This window comes from Acinonyx jubatus, chromosome A1 (assembly GCF_027475565.1).
Source record: "Acinonyx jubatus isolate Ajub_Pintada_27869175 chromosome A1, VMU_Ajub_asm_v1.0, whole genome shotgun sequence".
Taxonomy (NCBI): Eukaryota; Metazoa; Chordata; class Mammalia; order Carnivora; family Felidae; genus Acinonyx; species Acinonyx jubatus.
The window spans coordinates 201,524,616-201,547,059 of record NC_069380.1 but is presented as its reverse complement, the minus strand read 5'-3'; the positions used below and the strand labels follow the sequence as shown (position 1 = coordinate 201,547,059).

Genomic DNA, 22,444 nt, shown 5'->3' with positions numbered 1-22,444 from the left:
GGCAGGCCTTACCTACGCGGTGCCTCTCGGTAGAGAAGTGCGAGACTGACGGTTGATGCCAGGAAAATAAAAATACGGGGGGAGGGGGCGTGGAGGCAGCGCTAGGGTTCGCGGACGCGCACCTCCGTGGGCGCGCAGGTGTGTTCAATGACCCGGAGCCGGCCGGCGCGAGGACTGGCCCGGAAGGACCGCTGCGGGAGAAGCTCCGCCACCTGTCTGGTCGGCCGCGGGGGAGGGAGGGGGGAACGCAATCAAAATGCACCTCTCTCCCCCGCCCCTTTCAATTCACATAAGGTAGTTATCAGAGTAGGTCCTACCTACTGTGCCCAGGCTTCAGTCTTCTCTCTTTTCTCTTCCCGTCCGGAAATGTTCACAAAATGCACTACCTTTCAATGAAATTACCCTCTTTTTCGTCGTCTACCAGTACCGTCCAATAAAAATATAGCGCGAGCACAAACGCAAGCTACTTATGTAATTACAAATTTTCTAGAAGCCACATTAACGAGTAAAAAAAAAAAAAAAAGGTGGAATTATTTTAATCTATTTTACTTTACCGAATATATCCAAAATGGTATTTCAACATGTAACTAATACAAAAAATGTTAATGAGATGTTTTCCCCTTTCTCGTACTAATTAAAACACAATGTGTATTTTATACTTGCAGCACGTCTCCGTTGGGATTGGCACATTTCAGGTGTTCAGTAGGTACATGTGGCTAGTGGCTACCGCATTGCACAGCAAAGTTCTAGACATTACTGATGTGTAAATTATTGTTTTTGTCAGGTCTGGTGCTGTGACAGCCAAATGAAGAATGAATGTAAGTAATGAAAAGGAGAAAAAATTCATTTCTTTACTGTTATACTGAAATATCCTCACAAACTCTAATTGTAGCCCTTTATATTAAGTCAGGTTTAATGTTTTTCAATCTTGTCATCTTGAGAATCATTTCAATTAGGAACAAAACTCATGTTAACCATTTTCTCTTCTTACTAATAAAAACAAGATTAACAGCTTCACCTAAATGAGTGAGAAGAATGGCTTTAATTACGGCAATCCTAAATAAATGATTCATGCTGTTGATTGTTGGCAAAAATTGAAGGGAAGGAAGCCAACAAAAAGTAAGGTTCTTTGGTGTGGTGAAAAATGTAGGATTCAAAGTGGACCAGAGCTTGGCTTAGATCCTGGCCTTGACCCTTAAAGCCTGTGTGGTCCTAGGTAAGCCAGGGATTTAGCTTCTCTGAGCCTCATTTTCCTCATCTTTAAAATAGTAAGTATGTTGTAGCACTGACTATTTATTACAAAGACAAGACAACAGTGTAAAAATTTGATGGGGACATTGAAGTCCATTCTTTTATGTAGCGGTCAGTCACTTCTTACTTTTCTGTTCTTCAGGAAGGACTCACAAACTGTATATTCCAAAACAGTGAGAGTGAGTTATCCTAATGTTCCATTAGGTAGATACCCTCGACCTGTGCCAGGCTTTTGTTCGCATTCATTACCCTTTTGTTCCCCTAGGAACTTTGATGATGGCTAGCACTTTCTTTACACCTGAGACATTCTTATCTGAGACTAAGGCTACTATGCATCCATGGAGACATCAGGGTATCTTTAATTGAGATGTTATCCTGTGCCTTCTCCCTATTTACTGTTACGTAACTTTACCCCTATTCTTATGAGATGTGAAAGGTAGACTTAGAGATAACAGGGATGGATTTAGCTTCATCACAATAACAATAGTTAATATTTAGTATGTGCCAGCCATTGTTTCAAGAGCTTTACTTTTATCATTTTATTTAATCCTCACATCCTATGAGACAGCCTTTCCAATTACCCACATTTCACAGAAAAGGTGCCAAGATACTACAAGGACTATATCCATCTGGGGACTGTTATAGGACTAAGTGGCAGGTGGTAGGTAATGCAAAATGCCAAGAGGCCAGGGGCACCTGGCTGGCTCAGTTGGTAAAGCTTGCAACTCTTTTTTTTGTTTGTTTGTTTTTTTCCTATCTTAGAACCTTTTCTTTAAATTTCATTTTAATTTTTTTAAATTCACATACAAATTAGTTAGCATACAGTGCAACAATGATTTCAGGAGTAGATTCCTCAGTGCTCCTTATCCATTTCGCCCATCCCCCCTTCCCACAACTCCTCCAGTAACCCTCAGTTTGTTCTCCATATTTTTGAGTCTCTTCTGTTTTGTCCCCCTCCCTGTTTTTATATTATTTTTGTTTCCCTTCCCTTATGCTCATCTGTTTTGTCTCTTAAAGTCCTCATATGAGTGAAGTCATATTGATTTTTGTCTTTATCTGACTAATTTCACTTATAAAGCTTGCAACTTTTGATCTTGGGGTTGCAAGTTTGAGCCCTACATTGGGAGGAGAGACTACTTTTTTAAAAAATGCCAAGAGGCCACACACACACAAACATGAGCACCAGGTAGGACTCTCTGGAGAGAATCATCAGAAATGCTCCTTCTCCACACTTACGCCTTTCTTATTGATTTATGAAGGTAGGGCTAAATTTGGAGAGGCTGGAAAATATGTTGTAAATCTGGGAAAAGGACCTGCTGTAAAATATGGAAAGAATTTGTTTCCTTAAGCTGGGTTTGAGAGAACTTTTCCGGAAGACTTCCCCAAGCTGTCTAATCTTAGATGCTTCCCTTATGATAGTTGTATCTTGGAAAAACTTTATCTTGGCACTTAGTATGCTGGATTTTTACTGTTTAGTCTATTTAACTGTCCTCTTCACTAAACTACTTCTGAAGTCAGAGGACACTTTTTTTTTTTAAGTAAACTACGCACCCAACATGGGGCTTGAGCTCACAACCCCAAGATCAAGAGTTGTACGTTCTACCCACTAAGCCATCCAGGCACCCCAACCAGAGGCCACCTTTCATCTCTACACCCTTAGATCTTAGCCCAGTACTTGGTACATAAAGGCTTTTAACAGTGATGGGAATCACCTGCAATACAGCTTTTCCTTTCCTGTGTCACCAGTATAGTGATGATGAAAAGACTGGTTTTCTTTCCTAGTTCTTGAGAGATTTAAGTTAAAAGATGAATGCTTTAAAAAAGAAAAGATTGTTTTTCAGAAACCAGTAGCACTTAATGGCCTCAAAATCCCCATTGGTTGGGGCGCCTGGGTGGCTCAGTCGGTTGGGCGGCCGACTTCGGCTCAGGTCATGATCTCACAGTCCGTGAGTGAGTTCGAGCCCCGCGTCGGGCTCTGGGCTGATGGCTCAGAGCCTGGAGCCTGCTTCCAATTCTGTGTCTCCCTCTCTCTCTGCCCCTCCCCCGTTCATGCTCTGTCTCTCTCTGTCTCAAAAATGAATAAAACGTTTAAAAAAAAATTTAAAAAAAATCCCCATTGGACCATATGGGAGTAGACAGTGCAGCCTTTCAAGTCCAGCTAATAGGAGAAAGTTTTCATAAAAATTTAAATAGGAGAAGATATTTACAACCATATACTGACAAAAGACCTGTACCTAGAATATATGAAGAACTCTCAAAACCCAACTGTGAAAGAATAATCCACTTAGGGAGCGGACAAAACAGACATTTCACTGAAGAGAATGTACAGATGGCATTTAAGCCCATGGGGGAAAATGTTCAACATCATTAGCTATTAGGTAAATGAAAATTAAAACCCCAATGAGATTTCACTACCTACATAGCACAATGGCAAAAGAAGAAAATAGTGACAACACCAAATGCTTGCGAGAATGTAGAGAAACTAGAAACTGAGTCACTTGTTGGTGGGAATGTAAAATGGTATAATCATTCCAGAAACTAGTTTGACAATTTCCTTAAAAGTTATACATATGACTACCATATAACCCAGAAATTGCACTCCTGGATATTTGTGATGGTTAACTTTATGTGTCAATTTGACTGGTCCATGGGATGCCCAAGTAACTGGCTAAGCATTATTTCTGAGCATGTCTCTAACGGGGCTCCTGGAAGAGATTAGCATTCACATCAGTAGACTGAGTAAAGCAGATGGCTCTCCCCAAAGTGTCATCTTAACCATTGAGGGCCTAAAGAGAGCAAAAAGGAGGAGGAAGGAAGAATTCCATTTTCCTGACTCATTGCTTGGGCTAGGACATTGGTCTGGCCTTGGACTGAGACACCATTAGTGGTGCTCTGGTTTTCAGGCCTTCAGACTTAGACTGGAACTATACCACTAGCTTTCCTGGCTCCCCAGCTTGCAAACAACAAACCATGGGACTTTTCAGCCTCTATAATCATTGAGATAAATCCAAGGATTGGTTTTGAGTATTAAGATATCATGGAATTTGCCTGCTAGTAGGTTTGAGATTTACTTGGGATCTGTTACCCCTTCTTTTCTATTTCCTTTTTGGAATGGGAATGTTTGTCCAATGCCTGCCCCATCATTGTATTTTGGAAGCATATGACTGGTTTCACAGCTTCGTAGCTGGAGAGGAATTTTGCCTCAGGATGAATTGTACCTCAGATCTCATCCATATCTGATTTAAGCAGACTCCATGCATGGGGCTTGAACTCACAACCCTGAGATCTTGATCTGAGTCAGACAGTGAACTGACTGAGCCACCCAGGTGCCCCCATCCATATCTGATTTAGAGGAATTTTTTTTTAATGTTTATTTATTTATTTTTTAGAGAGAGAGTGCAAGTGGGGGAGGGGCAGAGAGAGAGAGGGAGACAGAATCCAAAGCAGGTTTTGTGCTGACAGCAGAAAGCCCGATACAGGGTTCAAACTCACAAACTGTGGCATCATGACCTGAGCCACCCAGAAGCCCCTGATTTAGGTAATACAGATGAGATTTTGGACTTTAGATTTTAAACTTGGTGCTGGAATGAGTTAATACTTTTGGGGTTCTTGGGATGGAGTGAATGTATTTTGCATGTCAGAAAGGCATGAATTTTCTGCAGGGGCAGGGGCAGAATGCTATAAATGTTTGTGTCTCCTCCAAATTCATATGTGAAATCTATAACCCCCATTACGATGATATGTGGAGGTAATTAGGTTTGGATGAGGCCATGATGATAGCCTCCATAATGGGCCTCTTGCCCTCATAAGAAGAGGAAGAGATCAGAGATCACTCTCTCTGCACCATGTGAAGACACAGCAAAAAGATGGCCATCTGCAAACCAGAAAGAGGGCTCTCACCCAAACCTGACCCTGCTGGCACCCTGATCTTGGACTTCCCAGTCTCCAAAACTGTGAGAAACAAATTTATTGTTTAGTCCACCCAGTCTGTGGTCTTTTGTTAAAGCAGCTCAAACTAGGCACTTATCCCAAAGAAATGAAGATTTATGTTCACACAAAGCCTGTACCCAAATTTTAATCACAGCTTCATTCATACCATCCCCAAGCTGGAAACAACCTACGTGTTCTTTAATGGATGAATGGTTAAACTGTGGTGCATAGAATACTACTCAGCAAGAAAAAGGACGACTACTGAGACACAACAATTTTGATGGCTCTCACAGGAATTATACTGAGTGGAAAAAAAAAAGAGCCAATCTCCAAAGGCTATTTTGTGATTCCATTTAGACAACCTTGAAATGACAAAATCATAAAGTTGGAAAATAGCTTAGTGGTTTCCAGGGATTAGGGAAAGGCTGGGGTTTAGGGGGAAGCAGTGTGACTATTAAAAGGGTGGCTACTGGGGCACCTGGGTGACTCGGTTGAGTGTCTGACTTTGGCTTAGGTCATGATCTCATGGTTCCTGGGTTCGAGCCCCATGTCAGGCTTTGCACTGACAGCACGGAGCCTGCTTCAGATTCTCTGCCTCTCCCTCTCTCTCTCTCTCTCTCTCTCAAAAATAGACATTAGGCACACCTGAGTGACTCAGTTGGTTAAGTGTCCAACTCTTGATTTTGGTTCAAGTCATGATCTCACGGTTCATGAGTTCAAGTCCCACAACTGGCAGTGAAGAACCTGCTCAGGATCCTCTCTTTCTCCCTCTCTCTCTCCCCTCCCCCCCTCGCTCTCTCTCAAAATAAATAAACTTAAACATTAAAAGGGTGAGTAGTATGAGGAATCATTGTAATGGAACTATTTTGTTCTTGACTGTGGCGATGCTCACCCAAATCTACACAGGTAATAAAACTGCATAGAACTAAATGCATATATGCTTGTGTAAACACACACACAGATGAGTGCATGTAAAACTAAGGTGGGCATATTGTCAATTTCCTGGTTGTGATATTGTATTATACTTATGCATAGTTACACAAGATATTACCATTGAGGGAAACTGGGTGAAGGGTAAATAAGATCTCTCCATATTATTTCTTATAACTGCCTGTAAATCTAAATTATCTCTAAATAAAAAGTTTTAAAAACGGAACACAGAAATAAATCTTATTTCCTCTTATTCTATCACTCCCTATACTTCCCTAGTTAGTTCAGTTCCCCACCCACATTATCATGGCAACATACATACCATAAATTAGTGGGGCCATCATTAAGAGAGAGAAAAATTAGTTGGCATGTTTATTCTCTTGGGTTTCATTTGTGTAAATTATCTTTCTCTCCTAGTCTCTTGGGCCTTCTATGAAATGTAGCCCCAGCCAGTGAACACTTGACTCCTGGATCAAGGCTCCAATCCATCTTTGAGTGCTAGGAATGCTGCTTGGGATCTCCCCAATGTTTGCTGTGGTTACTTGTTTAATGATGATCTCTTAGCTGGACTGTAAACTCCATGAGGGCAGGAATTCAGTAAATTCATTCAGTAAATATTTATTGCATGTCTGCTCTGTGCCAGACACTGTTCTAGTGCTGAGGATAAGCAGCAGTATGAGATCAGTACCTGTGAGGTGTCTGAGACTAGAAGCAGGAAGACCTGTGATGGCTGTAGCAGAAATTCCAGAGGGAAATAATAACGGTGACTAAGGTAGTGGTCGTGGGCTTGGAGAGAGGGCCAAATTCAAGAAATGTTTCTGAAGAAATTGACAGTTGTATGTGGGGCTTACTGAGAAGCTGGAGATAAGGTTGACTCCCAGGATTCTGGCTTTGGTACATCATTCTCCAAAAGGAGACACCCGTCCCAGAGGGGAGCAGGTTCAGCGAAAGAGGGGACTCTCACTAGCTTTATTTTGGACATTTCATTTGGCACTTGGAGCATCTGAGTGGAATTGTTCAGTGGACAGGTAAAAAAAAAAAAATGGAGTTAGATTTCAGAGGAATGTTGTCTATAGTTAGATATTTGATAACTGAAGCCACAGGAGAAATAAGATTACTTGGAGGAAAGTGGAAAGAGGCCAAAGAAGAAAGAGACGTGCAAATTCAATGGCTGGGTTGAAGAAGAGGAATTTGTTTACTGTGTTTACATAGGACTGAAACGGAGAGAAGCCAGCGGCGATGTTAAAAAGGGAGAGCCCAAGAGTGTTGTACGTTAGAAAGGTCAAATAAAAGTAGGATTATAAAGAATCTAGGGGTGCCTGGGTGGCTCAGTTGCTTGAGTGTTCGACTCTTGCTTTCATCTCAGGTCATGATCCCAGGGGTGTGAGATCAAGTCCTGAGTTCCATTCTGCACTGAGCCTGGAGCCTGCTTTAGATTCTCTGTCTCTCTCCCTCTGCCCCTCTCTCCTGCTCACTCTCTCTCTCTCTCTCTCAAAAATAAGAAGAAGGAGAAAAGAATCTGTGAAAGTGCACCTTCTCTGAGCTGGAGCAGTCTACTTGCCTTGGCAGGTACCTACTGCCTGATGCCACTAGACGCTTGAACGACAGCCACCCCCGGGAACCAAGTCCTCCTTCACCCACCGATCTTCCGGTTATAATTTGCCTAAATTTGCACTTTGAGAACAACAATAACAACAATAATAGCTAATATTTAGCACTTACTGTGTTCCAAGTAAACACATGGGGTATCTCACTTAATTGCCTCATTTAATTTCAAACAGCCCTGTGAAGTACGTACTATTATTTACTATTTACCTCATGTTATAGATGAAAGCGCTGAGATTCAGCGAAGTTAATTAATTTGCCTAAGATCACATAAATAGTGAGCAACCCAGTTCCCTTAAGTCCAGAGTCCACACGCTGAAACAACACTACATTTTATCTCTAGAATAAGCGGGTCACAGAGATGCAAAGATTCTATTCTCTTTGAGTTATACTGCTCACTGTAAATTAATAAATAGGTATTCTCATGATATTAGAGATTTATGAGTGATTTGGGTGCAAACAGTTGTCAGTATTAGGAAGTATTGGCAGCTCTAAACTTGACAGTAAAATACATGGGAGAGACATGGCAAGTTTGTAAGGCAAGTGTATTAAAGATGTTGTGTTGCCATTATAGTGGTGTTTTTTGTTTTTTTTTTTTTTTGTTTTTTTTTTTAAGATGGGAGAAAAATGCATTTGTTAGCTAAAGGCAATGAGGGAAAGGAAAACATCAGGGGAAAAGAAGGAAACTGAGAGAATAAAGGACTAGAGGAGGAGGCAGGTCACAAATTCAGAGTCTAGGTGGCAGAAATAACTTATGACGGGGGAAAGCTATTTCACTAAGAAACAGAAGCAGATGCAGAGAAATTGCAGGAGAGGGAGGGTGCTGGAAACTTAACACGATCTCCATGTTCTCAGTAAAAAGGGGAGGAACTGTCTTTACTGTGAGGGTGGGAGACATAAAAAGAGGGAGTTTGAGGGAAGTGGCAATGCTTGCACGTGGTGGCTCTGGGCGAGGAAGCTGCTTAGGAAGGGGGTCAGTTCACAGGTGAACCGCTGGGTGCTGCACAAAGTCCAGCTGAAGTCGGAGACCAGAGATTTGCAGGGGCAACGCTCTGAACAATTTTGTGATTTTCCTCTAGCAACCCTTGGCAACCTGATGTAAGAATTGAGAAGCCTGTTAGTGGGAGTGAAATTTCATTATGCAGTTGAGGCAGAACAGTAAAGTCAGAAGGGGCTGAGAGGTTGCTCGTGGCTTAAACTAGATAGAGACAGGATTGAAGATGAAAGATAAGTGATAGCTTGGAAGGAAAAAGGAATCAAGAGTCAGAAATAGGGGAGCTGGAAAGGAAGAATGTGGTGGTCAGAGCATGAGATAGGAGTTGAAAATTTTAGAGGAAGTTCTGGGTGAATAATTACAGCAGGCAATATTCTACTGATTGCACAATTCAACTAATTGAACTGAAATGCTTGCTGGCCAGCAACAAGGTAATGTAATAGCTAGAAATGTTATTTTCAGAGTCCAAATTTGGCATTCAAAAGACAATTGGGAACATGAGTGTTTAATATATAAATATCAAATAAGACATCTTTTGCTACTAATGTGTTCTGCTTCCCTATCTCTCTGGCACAGTCTATGTACTGCTCTTTTGTTGGCATAAGGTCAAAAGCCATACAGTTGATCTCTGAAAAACATGAGTTTGAACTTTACAGGCCACTTACATGCAGATTTTTTTTGCAATAAATGTAATATGGTACTGTAAATGTATTTTCTCTTCCTTATGATTTTCTTAACAACATTTCCTTTCTCTAGCTTACTTTAAGAATATAGTATATAAAACATATAACATACAAAACATATGTTAATTGACTGTTTATGTTATTGATAAGGCTTCTGGTCAACAGTAGGCTCTTAGATAAGTTTTGGGGGCATCAAAAGTTATATGTAGATTTTCAGCTGTGGGGGATGAGAGAAAGCCAGGGCTCCTAACCCCTTATGTTTTTCAAAGGTCAGCTAAATCTCCTTTCTGTTTCAATAGTACATAAAAATTTTATGTTAAAATTTAAAAAAATGTTTTTTTAATGTTCATTTATTTTTGAGGGAGAGAGACAGAGAGCAAGTGGGGGGAGGGGCAGAGAGAGAGGGAGACACAGAATCTAAAGCAGGCTCCAGGCTGTCAGCACAGAGCCTGACATGGGGCTCGAACTCACGAGAACCAACCGTGAGATCATGACCCTAGACAAAGTTGGATGCCTAACTGACTGAGCCACCCAGTCACCCCAAAGCTTGGGTCTTAATGAGAGGGCATCTTACTCAACCTTGGTTAGTCAGGAAAGGCTTTCGTGAGAAGGTCTTATTTCAAATTCAGTAAGGGAGTAGAAGCTATAATCCAGGTAAATGAATTGGGAGGTACTAATAAGAAGGACTCTTGATGTTCACAGAAATGTGTCTCTCTCTGAAGGGGCCTGTTTTCCTTATCTTCCTTATCCTTCACCCCACAGGCCAGTCAGTTATCTTAGCATCCTCTGCCTAGAGGATGCTCTTCCCCACCAGGAATCACTGAACTAGAAGATCTGCATCCACGTCTCAGCAATATCTCTTTTTTGATGTGACTTTAGGTGGGTCAGCTAACCTCAAACCAGTTTCTTCATCTTAAAACATGAAGAACAATACTTACTTCAATTATTGAAATGATCAGGTGAAATCACATATGTGAAGGTACTATGTAAATTGTAACATATGACACAGATTTTCACTATTCTTAGTATCCTAAAGTGGAACGTTGTATGCTTTGGTATTCTTGAGCCCATAATGGATATTAAGAAACAAAGAATTCTTAATCATCGCTATGAATTTATAGGTACTTTTCAGGTCAGCCAAGTTTAAACTCTGAAATGAATTGTTCCCTGAAACTACTTAAAATGTTTGAGTTAATGCCATAAATTATTGTAATTGGTCTTTGATTCAAAATCTACCACAGAGATGTGATAGCTAAAGTATCACCTAGTGGTAGAGTGAGCAATGTGATCCTGAGAGTATGTTGGTCATTATATAAATAAAAAGAGCAGTAGAGAGGGAAATTTGAGAATCAGCAGGCCTAATAAATATTGGAAATGTTGAAAAAAACTGAAGTGGGATAGGGGGAGGATGAAAAACTTCATTACCCCCCCCCCCCAATTTATCATGGTCTCTTGAACCATCAACATTTTCTACCTCTATTTCAAAAAAAGCCCCACTACTGAAAAACCATTTCATGAAATTTATTTCTTGTGCAGTGGGTAAGCTCACTTGACAAATCTGTATCACGAAAAAGAGGCACTTAGAAGTGAATTGAATATGGGGTGCCTGGGCGGTTTAGTTGGTTAAGCATCCCAACTCTTGATTTCGGCTCAGGTCATGATCTTGGCTCAGGTCATGATCTTCTGGTTCGTGGGATAGAGCCCTGAGTTGGGCTCTGCGCTGACAGGGCAGAGCCTGCTTGGGATCCTCTCCTCCCTCTCTTTCTGCCCTCCCTCGCTCATGTATGTGATCTCTCTCTCTCTCTCTCTTTATCAAAATAAATAAATAAACTTAAAAAAATAGCTTATAAAAAAAGAAATGAGGGGCACCTGGGTGGCTTAGTTGTTTAAGCATCCAACTTCGGCTCAGGTCACGATCTCATGGTTTGTGAGTTTGAGCCCTGTGTGGGGCTCTGTGTTGACGGCTCAGAGCCTGGAGCCTGCTTTGTATTCTGTGTCTCCTTCCCTCTCTCTCTCTGCCCCTCCCCGTCTTGTGCTCTCTCTCTCTCTTCCTCAAAAATAAATATTAAAAAAAAAAAGAAATGAATTGAATGTATGTTACTAATGAGTTGAATCTGTTTCACTTTTATCCTCCAGATTACAGGAGTGGGAAGACTGCCTCAATCTAATTATAATAGTTTGCATTAAGTTTTTTCTAATTATACTAAGAAAAATTTCAATAATACAGCTAATTTGAAAGAATTTTACGTACTAGCCTGTATACCCTCCTTTTAGATTTCTTCATTAATGTTTTACCACACTTGCCGGGATTATTTTTAAAAATAAGTATTTTATTTTGAGATAATTGTTGATTCACAAGCAATTGTAAGACATACATGATACAGAGAACATCAGTACTCTTTACCTAGTTTCCTCCAATAGTAACATCTTGCAAAACTCTAGTACAATGTCACAACCAGGATATTGACACTGATACAGTCAAGATACAGAACGTTTCCATCATCACAAGGATCCCTCATGTTGCCCTTTGTTAGTTACATCCACCCTTATCTCCTCCTTAAACGCTGGAATCTACTAATCTGATCTTTATTTCCATAATTTTGTTATTTTACCAATGTTATATAAATGGAATCATACAGTATGTAATCTCTTGATATCAGCTTTTTTCTCCCTCTCAGCATAATTGTCTGGAGACTCATCAACATTGTATGTGTTGGTGGTTCATTCTTTTTCCTTGCTGGAGAACTATTCCATGGTAAAGCTGTGCAACAGTCTGTTCAACCATTCACCTGTTGAAGAACATCTGGGTTGTTTCCAGTTTTGAGCTATTATGAAAAAAGCTACCATGAAAATATGTGTATAGGTTTTTGTGTGAACATAAATTTCCATTTCTCTAGGACAAATGCCCAGTGTAATCGCTAGGTCACAGGATAGGTGCATGGCTAGTTTGTAAAGAAACTAGAGAACTGTTTTCCAGAGTGACTACAAGTTCCATTTTACATTCCTGTCAGTAGTGTGTGAGCGATCCAGCTTCTCATCATTGCTAGCATTTGCTATTTGATATTATTTTTTATTGTAGACATTCTTATAGATGTGTAACATGTCTTTAAAAATTTTTTTTAATGTTTATATTTGAGAGAGACAGAGAGACAGAGAGCAGGCAGGGGAGGGGCACAGAGAGAGGGAGACAGAATCTCAAGCAGGCTCCAGGCTCTGAGCTGTCAGCACAGAGCCTGACACAGGGAGCAAACCCATGAGCCATGAGATCATGACCTGAGCTGAAGTCTGACACTTAACTGACTGAGCCACCCAGGCACTCCAGATGTGTAATGTCTTATTGTAGTTCTAATTTTCATTTTCTGTTTTCATTTTCAATTTTTTTAATGTTTATTTTTGGGGGGGGGGAGAGAGAGAGAGAGAGAGAGAGAGAGGCAGAGAGAGGGAGACACAGAATCTGAAATAGGTTCTAGGCTCCAAGCTGTCAGCATAGAGCCCCATGCAGGGCTCAAACTCTCAAACCATGAGATCATGACCTGAGCTAAAGTCGGACACTCAACCAACTGAGCCACCCAGGTACCCTTAATTTTCATTTTCTTAATGACTAATGATATTGAAAATCTTTTTATGTGCTTATATCCCTCTTCAGTGAAATATGCTTTTTGACCATTTCTATTTATTTATTTATTTATTTATTTATTTATTTATTTATTTATTTTTATTTTGAGAGACAGAGAGAAAGCAATATGAGTTGGGTAGAGGGGCAGAGGGAGAGACCAAGAATCTCAGGCAGGCTCCACACTGAGCGTGGAGCCCAACGCAGGGCTCAATCCCATGACCCTGGGATCACGACATGAGCTGAAGTCAAGAGTCAAATGCCCAACCGACTGAGTCATCCAGGTGCCTCTCTCTCTCTCTCTCTCTTTTAAAGTTTATTTAAGTAATCTCCGTCCCCAACATGGGGGTAGAACTCACCACCCCAAGATCAAGAGTCGCATGCTCCTCCAACTGAGCCAACCAGGCACCCCTACCCATTTTCTATTTGGATTTTTAAAAACTGTTGAATTTTGAGAGTTCCTTATATATCCTAAATATATGCCCTTTGTAGATAGGAGTTTTGCAAATATTTTCTCCCATTATGTAGCTCTTCTTTTTATTCTGTTAATCAGGTCTTTCACAGTGCCAAAGATTTTTATTTTTTTTAAATGTTCATGTATTTTTGAGAGAGAGAGAGAGAGAGAGAGAGAGCGAGCATGTGCGCATATGGGTGAGGGGCAGAGAGAATCCCAAGCAGTCTCCGCACCCCCAGTGCCACCAGCGCAGAGCCTGATCTGGGGCTGGAACCCACAAACTGTGAGATCACGCTCTGAGCTGAAACCAAGAGTCAGATGCCTCGGTTGAATGAACAAACACGAGTTCATTCCTTGGTGAGTCAGAAATTGCACCAGGTTGAGTTGTTGCCCAAAGAAACTTTCATCTGTAGCAAATAAGGAGATCACAGGGAATGGTTTCCAAAGCTGTGAATACCCAAGAGAGGGTGAATGGGTTCTTTTTGTTTAGGGTTAGGATGAATATTTAGATAAGGAAGCTTCATCATCCTACACAAAGGAGGGCATAAGGTCATGCATGTGCCTTAAGGAAACACACTGATACATATGTTGCATGTGAGGCTCCTCCTTAGGTAGAGACTTTAATACTATGAAGTAAAGATAATTGTAGGTCATTCTAGAGGTCACTCCATGGTCCATCTGCACAGGCACAAATCAGGTTTAGCTCAACTGGTCTTGGTGGTCTGGCCCAGCTGGGAGATTTTGCCCAGGCAGTTGCTATCACGGGAGGGTGTGTGTGTCTGGGGGGGTGTGTGTGGGGGGGTGGTTTCTGGTTTCATTTGCCTGAGTCTAGAGGAAAGCCAGAAAGAAGAGCTTACAGGAAAATGTAAGACAGAAGTTAGTAGATACAAGCAGGTGAGCAGTGAAAGCCCAGTTTTGGGGTCTAGCTGGGGACAATTTTACACTTAAGTCTGTATCCCATTCTGATCGAATTACTGTATAAACTGTGAGACTTAGATTTAGGCTAAGTGTTTGTTGCCTATGGATGTCCAGTTACTTCAACATCATTTCTTAAAAAGGCTATCTTTCCTCCATTGAATTGCTCTTGCATTTCTGCCAAAATTAAATTGGGCACACTTCTGAAAATCTTTATGCCAGACCCCGGGCTATCTTCTTTACACTAGTTTTTTTTCCTCTTTACAACGACCTGCAAAATAGTTATTTAGCATCTGTTCCATGCCAAGCACTGTGCTAGCTCAGAGAAAGAAAAGACAAACAAGTCTCCCTGGAATGCTTCACAGAGGAAGCGAGAAGCCCGAGCACAAGTCTGCAAAGAATAGGGAGAACCGGAGAGCATTCCAGAGTGAAGAAAACGCATGCAAAATGGCTGGGGGGGGGGGGGGGGTGGTGTACAACAGCTTTGTACATTTAGGAAGCAATAAGTATTTTGTTACAGCTAAAAGGAGAGGAGCAAGAGAGGATTTTCTTACGTTGACTTTAAAATATCTGTGGCTAGGGGCGCCCGGGTGGCTCAGTCGATTGAGCGTCTGTCTTAGTCTCAGGTCATGATCTCACGGTTCATGAGTTCAAGCTCTGCATTGGGCACAGAGCCTGCTTTGGATACTCTGTCCCTCTCTTTCTCTGCCCCTCCCTTGCTCTCTCTCTCAAAAATAAATAAACATTAAAAAAAAAAAATACCTGTGGATATCTCCTTGGAAATGACCCGAAGCAGTTGGCTGCATGAGTTTGGAGCTGAAGAGAGATTTGGGCTGGACATTAAGCTCAAAGTTGCCATAGCACAGTTGACATTCGACTGCCAGGAAGAAAGTATTCAAGTTAAAAGGAAAGAGAGCCAAGAGAACATTTGAAATGTTGGCACATTTAAGTGGCTAAAGAACTGAGAATGAATGGTTACAGAAGTAGGAGGTCATAGGAGAGTGGTATATTGACAGCCAGCAAAGGTGAGAAATTCTGGTTTTTACAGGTAACATCTAGCATAAAAAAAGATCTACAAAGAGACCATGTTTCACAAAGGTGTTAAAAAAACTGTTTATTTGAACTAGAGTTTTCATCAGAATGCAATATTTTTTAAATTAAATATAAACAAGTTAACTGCTATTGTGGAGTTTTATAATCTAGTAGTTTGAGAGGACAATATATACTTATATGTATTTTAAAACTGAAGGAGGGGCGCCTGGGTGGCTCAGTCAGTTAAGTGTCTGACTTGGGCTCAGGTCATGATCTCACGGTTTGTGAGTTTGAGCCCCGTGCCAGGCTCTGTGCTGACAGCTCAGAGCCTGGAGCCTGCTTTGGATTCTATGTCTCCCTCTCTCTCTATCCCTCCCTGACCAGTGGTCTGTCTCTCTCTGTCTCTCAAAAATAAATAAATGTAAAAAAATTCTTTTTAAAAATTGAAGAAAAAATGTAGTTACATTGAATTTTCATTTAAGAAGGCAAAACATGGGGCACTTGGCTGGTTCAGTCAGAAGAGCATGTGACGCTTGATCTTGGGGTTGTGGGTTCAAGCCCCATGTTGGGTGTAGAGATTACCAAAAAAAAAAATAAATTTTAAAAACTAAAAAAAAAAAAAAAGCACATAGCAAGTATATGAGGAAATTCTTCTAATTATTAATACAGTACAACTTTCATTTGAATTTCCACCAAATAATTTGGATTTTCACTTTAAACTCAAGAACTGTTAAATCTATCTATGTTTAAAAAAACAAAAACCAGGGGCTCCTGGGTGGCTCAGTCGGTTGAGCATCCGACTTTGCCTCAGGTCATGATCTCATGGTTTGTGAGTTCGAGCCCCGTGTTGAGGTCTGTGCTGACAGCTCAGAGCCTGGAGCCTGCTTCGGATTCTGTGTCTCCCTCTCCCTGCCCCTCTCCCACTCATGCTCTATCTCTCTCTGTCTCAGAAATAAATAAACATTAAAAAAAATTAATAACGAAAACCAAAAAACAAAATACTACTCCTCTTTACATTGTAGCACCCTTAAAAACACAGAATGCGGGGAGCCTGGGTGGCTCAGTCTGTTAAGCACCGACATCAGCTCAGGTCATGATCTTACAGTTCGTGGGTTTGAGTCCCACGTCAGGCTCTGTGCTGACAGCTCAGAGCCTGGAACCTGCTTCAGATTCTGTGTCTCCCTCTCTCTCTGCCCCTCCCCCACTTGTTCTCTCTCTCTCTCTCTCTCTCTCTCTCTCTCTCAAAAATAAATAAACATTGAAAAAATTTATTAAAAAAGACACAGAATGCCCCTTCAGTGGGTTGAATAGTGTCCCCCCACAACTTATCACCACCCTTATTTGGAAATACAGCTTTTGCAGACGTAATTAGTTAAGGATCTTGAGATGGAATCATCTTGGATTTAGGGTGGACCTTAATTACATTTACTGGTGTCCTTTTTTTCTTTTCTTTTTTTTTTTTTTACAGGTGAGGGAAACACCCAAAGAAACTTGATTTGTTCTAATTTTTAATTTTTTTTTTTTTTTTTTTCAGAGAGAGAGAGAGAGAGAGAGCACATGCCAGTGGGGGAGAGGAGCAGAAGGAGAGAAGCTCAACATGGGACTCAGTCCCATGACTCTGGGATCATGACCTGAGCCAAAATCATGAGTTGGATGCTCAACCAACTAAGCCACCAAGGCATAGCTGATTGGTGTCTATAAGAGAAAGAACATGGAGATTTGGGCACAGAGAGACATGCAGAGAGGGTGGCAATGTAACGAGGAGGCAGAGATTGGGAGTCATGTGTCATGTGTCTATAAGCCAAGGAGGACCGAAGGACTGCTGAAAATCCGAAGCTTTCTCCAGAAGATAGACAGTTTCTGCCTCAGACCCTCTAGAGGAATCAACTCAGCTGACACCTTGATGTCAGACTTCTGGCCTCCAGAATTCTGAGAGAATGCATGTCTGTTGCTTTAAGCCACTCAGTTTGTAGCAACTCGTTATAGCAGCCCTAAGATACTAATATAGCCCTATCTCTCACCATTTTCCGGGGCCCCCAAAGATATCATTAGATAAATCATTTTTTATAAGATTTTTTTTTAAAAAAAAGTTTATTTATTTTGAGAGAGAGAGAGAGAGCACATGCAAGCAAGCATGGGGAGGGGCAGAGAGAGAAGGAGAGAGAGAATCCCAAGCAGGCTCTGCATTGTCAGTCGGGAACTTATGAACCATGAGATTCTGACCTGAGCCAAAGTCAAGAGTCAGACACGTAACTGACTGAGCCACCCAGGCACCCCTAATTTCTTACATATTTTTAAAAAACATAGATTTTCATCATTGGCCCTTACTATATGGGGAGAAGAATATCCCCAAAGGTATGCTGAGTTAGTTCTAAACAATTCTAAATACAAACTGGTTTTACTTAAATAAACTGCCAATTATTTAGCTTTGTCCTAGCTGTTTAAGGTCAGTTCTCCTCGATCTGTTTTCAATTAATGTGGAAGAGTATAAGTTAATTTAATCAGTTAATGTTTGTTTCTTTTAATTTTTTTAAATGTTTTTATTTATTTTTGAGACAGAGAGAGAAAGAGCATGAGCAGGGGAGGGGCAGAGAGAGGGGGAGACACAGAATCTGAAGCAGGCTCCAGGCTCCGAGCTGTCAGCACAGAGCCTGATGTGGGGCTCGAACTCACAAGCTGTGAGATCATGACCTGAGGCCAAGTCGGATGCTTAACCGACTGAGCCACCCAGGTGCCCCAATATTTGTTTCTTAAAATCAACATATCTTGATTGGTTTGCTGGGAGAAAAGGGCTGAGATTGGGGTTAGTGATGGTTTCCTTAAAATCAGTCAAGTGTCTGCATTATTCAAAATCCCTGAAGTCTAAGAATACGTTCTCTTTGGAGTTGTTCACTTTGCTAATATTTACTTGTAAAAGGGAAGCTTGAAACTATAAACTACTAATAACTGTTGAACATAATAATCACAATGAAAACACATTTAATTGACCCATTCTCTGGCCAGGTTTTAACTGGATGCAGGGTTTTGTTAACATGTCCTCTTTAGGATTCGGTTTTTGATCACAGATTTTCTTAGGCTCAGTCTACATTTTGATTTTTGACTATTGGGCACCTCTCTGGCTTGAGGCCTCAAAGCAGACCCTAATGGTGTGTTACACTCTTCTAAAGATGTAATCTTTTTTGATTTTGATAGATTAGGACTCTATCTATAGAGTCCCAGTAAATATTTACTAAAGATAGTAAATACTATCTTTTTTTTTTAATTTTTTTTTTCAACGTTTATTTATTTTTGGGACAGAGAGAGACAAAGCATGAACGGGGGAGGGGCAGAGAGAGAGGGAGACACAGAATCGGAAACAGGCTCCAGGCTCCAAGCCATCAGCCCAGAGCCTGACGCAGGGCTTGAACTCACGGACCGCGAGATCGTGACCTGGCTGAAGTCGGACACTTAACCGACTGCGCCACCCAGGCGCCCCAGTAAATACTATCTTTAAGCATTTGTGGGTACAACGTCTCCTAAATTTCAGGGGGTTTAAATTTGAATGTTCAAAATTGGATCCACCCAGGGAAGCCTGGCTGGCTCAGTCAGTAGAGCATGCGACTCTTGGTCTCAGGATTGTGAGTTTGAGCCCCACGTTGGGTGTAGAGATTATGTAAAAATAAATCTTAAAAAAAATAAAATTGGATTGTCCAAGTTTAAGTTATTTATTTATTTATTTATTTATTTATTTATTTATTTATAATAAATAATATATTTATATATATATAATCATATATCATATATATCATATTATATATGACAGAGAGGGAGAATCTTAAGCAGGCTCCCTGCCCAGCTTGGAGCCCCAACATGGGGCTTGATCTCAGGACCATGAGATCATGACCTGAGCCAAAATCAAGAGTTGGTCGCTTAATTGAGCCACCCAGGCACCCCTACATTAAGTATTTATTAAATATTTATCATTTAAGTTTTTATTAATTTAAATTAAGTGATTATTAAAGTATTAATAGCATAGAACAATCTATAATGAAAATTTGCATATATGTGTATATATACACGCATATATACTTTTCTGAATGAGGATTGGAGGTGGAGAAAGTCAAGGAGGAAGAAGCAGATATCGAAGTGGACAAAACCCTTAAAACCTAACAGGGGATATAAAATCTTTGCAAAAATTTTATACAAGGCAGTTTCTAAGATTCAGAAGCAACTAACTTACAAACTTTTGGAACTTAATCCAATTTTCTTTGGGGACTCCTAGGAATATTTTGTAATTATTCTGTAGGAGATTGGGGCCCAAAACAGAACCTTCCAAATGACAAATGTTTTCGTCTGGAGCAATGGCACCCAAGTTATGTTGGATAAATGAGAAGAATGAATTTTAAAAATTACCACATACTCACTTTTAATAGAAAAAGTGAGAAGTGGTATGTCCTCCTTGGATTTCTTCCAATGTGCTGTAATCATAAGAAGACGAAATTGATGTGCTATAATCATAAGAAGATGAAATTGAATAACACATTGAGCATTTATTTAAGCCAGGGTTTCTCAGTCTTAGCACTATTGATGTTTGGGGCCAGATAATTCTTTGTTGTAAGGGGCTGTCCTGTGTAATGAAGGGTGGTTAGCAGCATCCCTGGTCTCTACCCATTAGATGCCTCCCCTTTGCAGTTGTGACAATCAAAATGTCTCCAGACATGGTGGGATAAAATTGTACCCATCTGGGAACCACTGATTTTTAAGCCTTGAAAGAGAAAAGCAGCAAACCCCTGCCCCCAGTGTTTATTTATTTATTTAGTTTATTTATTTTGAGAGAGACAGTGTGTGCAAGCAAGGGAGAGGGAGTGAGGGATAGACGGAGCAAGAGAGAATTCCAACCAGGTTTCACATTGTCAGCCTGGAGGCCAAGGTGGCTCCAACTCCCAAACCAAACTAGATCATGACCTGAGCAGAAAACCAAGAGCAGGATTGGATTGAGCCACCAGGCACTCTGCCCTCAGGTTTTAAAGCAAGTGTTTTTTTTTTCCCTCCAGTTTTAGTCCCCCCCCCCAGTTTTATTGAGATATAATTATTTTTTTTCTTTCTTTTTTTTATGTTTATTTTATTTTTGAGACAGAGAGAGAGAGAGAGAGCAAGTGGTGGAGAGGCAGAGGGAGAGGGAGACACAGAATTCGAAGCAGGCTCCAGGCTTCAAGCTGTCAGCACCGAGCCTCACCTGGGGCTTGAACTCATGAACCATGAGATCATGACCTGAGCTGAAGTCGGACACTCAACTGACTGAGCCACCCGGGCGCCCCAAGATATAATTAACATACAGTACTGTATATATTTAAGGTGTATAGCATAATGATTTGACTTACATATATCGTGAAAGGGGCTTAGTTTTAATCCTTATCAGTTACTTCTGCCTCATTGAATCTACAGTATCTGGAACCTGTTTCTATGGTTGCATTTATCATAGTTCATTATAGTTTTTAAAACATGGGGCTTGTGTCCTTTCCTGTCTGTGAGCTCTTTCCTGAGAGGGGCAGTGTTTTCCCTTGACATCCTCTGGATGTCAGTGAAAGCCCATTAGTTGAATGACCTTTTATGCTGGTTAAACACAAGAGATGTTCTTAAAGGAAGGGTTTCTCTGACATTTCTTTCTTTCTTTCTTTCTTTCTTTCTTTCTTTCTTTCTTTCTTTCTTTCTTTCTTTCTTTCTTTCTTTCTCTCTCTCTCTCTCTCTCTCTCTCTCTCTCTTTCTTTCTTTCTTTCTTTCTTTCTTTCGGAATATCTGTTTTGCCAATCTCAAATATTTCACTTAAAGTAAAATGCAGTGACCATGCTGACACTTAATGATGATTCAGCTTTGGGCAAGTGAACCATTTTATACTGTAAATTTTATTCTTCCCACTTTCAATCAGAAAACACCTGCAGACTAACAGAACTATGCGCAAAGAACAAATAGGCTCATGTTTTGCTGAAATCAACCTAGGCCTTCTCAAGACACTTAAGGTCCACCAAAGACGCTCTCTAGCCGTTGGATATTAATACTACCAGCAGCACACGGCTTTCTCTGGGCCCATTGGGGTAAGACGAATACGTAGACGTGTGTTAATTTTCGGGCCTTGACATCGTTTCCGAGGAATTTAACTCCACCTCTCCCGGCAAAAAGGAACAACAACGCCCTCATTCCCGCCCTTCACCACCCCTTGGCCTCCTCCCACTTTCCTTTTGGTCCTCTTCTGTTACAGAAGTTCTGATTTTTCCTAGAGTGCTAGAGGAAAGGTACCAAAGTGGAATTATATTACCCTCTTACTTGCTCTGGTGGGACACTAGAGAGGAAATCACACTTGGGATTGTAACTGGCTGTCCAGGGGAGAGAGCAAATGTAGCCTTGAAAACTTCAGCGGCCGCGTTGGGCTCCAGGTTTGATGGACAAGGACGCGCCGAGGGAAGGCGCGGAGGCGGGGCAGGGGGCCTCGGGTCGAGCCCAAGACAAAGAGGTTTTGGTTGCCACCCAGGAGTGGAGGGCCCTTTGGGGTAACTAGCCTTGGCGCGCTAAGGGGGCGTTTGGTGCGGTCGCTTTCTTGTCCGGAGGGAGGGCGGTAGGCTCTGGGGGCCCGGAGGGCAGAAGGGCCTGGTGGGGAGGGGGCTCCGGGCGGAGGAGGGGGCTTGGGGGTGGGGGTTGGGGGGCTGCGCCGCCGTCACGTGGCCTCCGCCGCCGCCGGGTTGGGGCTGTTCTTCCGGGTTGGAGGCGCAGCTCCGCGGGGCCCGAGCCCAGGGCTGCCAGCGCGGCTTCCCTCGCGGCGCGCTGCCCGGCCGCCCTGCCTCCCAGCCAAGGTGAGCCGCGCGGCGCGGGCAGTCCGGGCGCGCGTTTGGGGCACAGCTGGGGAGGGGGCGCGGGGCTGTTGGGGATGGTCCGGGCCCCCGCAGGGGAGGAGACCTGTCAGGGAGAAGGGGGCGGGGTCGGTAGGGACCTGGATGTGGGGTGCACCCGGGCGCCCGCAGGCCAGAGGCTGGGGTCCGGAAGGAGAACCGTGCCTTGAGGGCCCC

General features: G+C 41.8%; 2 protein-coding genes across 6 annotated transcripts in view; one reads left to right on the top strand and one right to left on the bottom strand.

The window, feature by feature from the left end:
- The window catches only part of PAIP1 (poly(A) binding protein interacting protein 1), a 30,967-nt gene extending 30,625 nt beyond the window's left edge, over positions 1-342 (bottom strand). The window contains exon 1 of one of the 2 annotated variants that reach the window (XM_053200887.1): positions 318-342. The gene's annotated coding sequence lies outside the window, so the exon portion shown is untranslated. Of the gene's footprint in view, positions 1-12; positions 214-317 lie in introns of those variants that run through there. The other variant, XM_015063319.3, reaches the window with a different exon arrangement.
- A 21,182-nt stretch (positions 343-21,524) lies between these two features.
- Positions 21,525-22,444, top strand: part of NNT (nicotinamide nucleotide transhydrogenase) — a 94,747-nt gene continuing 93,827 nt past the window's right edge. The window contains exon 1 of one of the 4 annotated variants that reach the window (XM_015063311.3): positions 21,525-21,676. Coding sequence is in view for 1 of the 4 variants with exons in the window: in XM_015063312.3 (XP_014918798.2) it covers positions 21,823-21,931 (109 nt within the window). In the remaining 3 variants the exon portion in view is untranslated. Of the gene's footprint in view, positions 21,677-21,783; positions 21,932-22,074; positions 22,232-22,444 lie in introns of those variants that run through there. The other 3 variants (XM_015063312.3, XM_015063313.3, XM_015063309.3) reach the window with 3 other exon arrangements.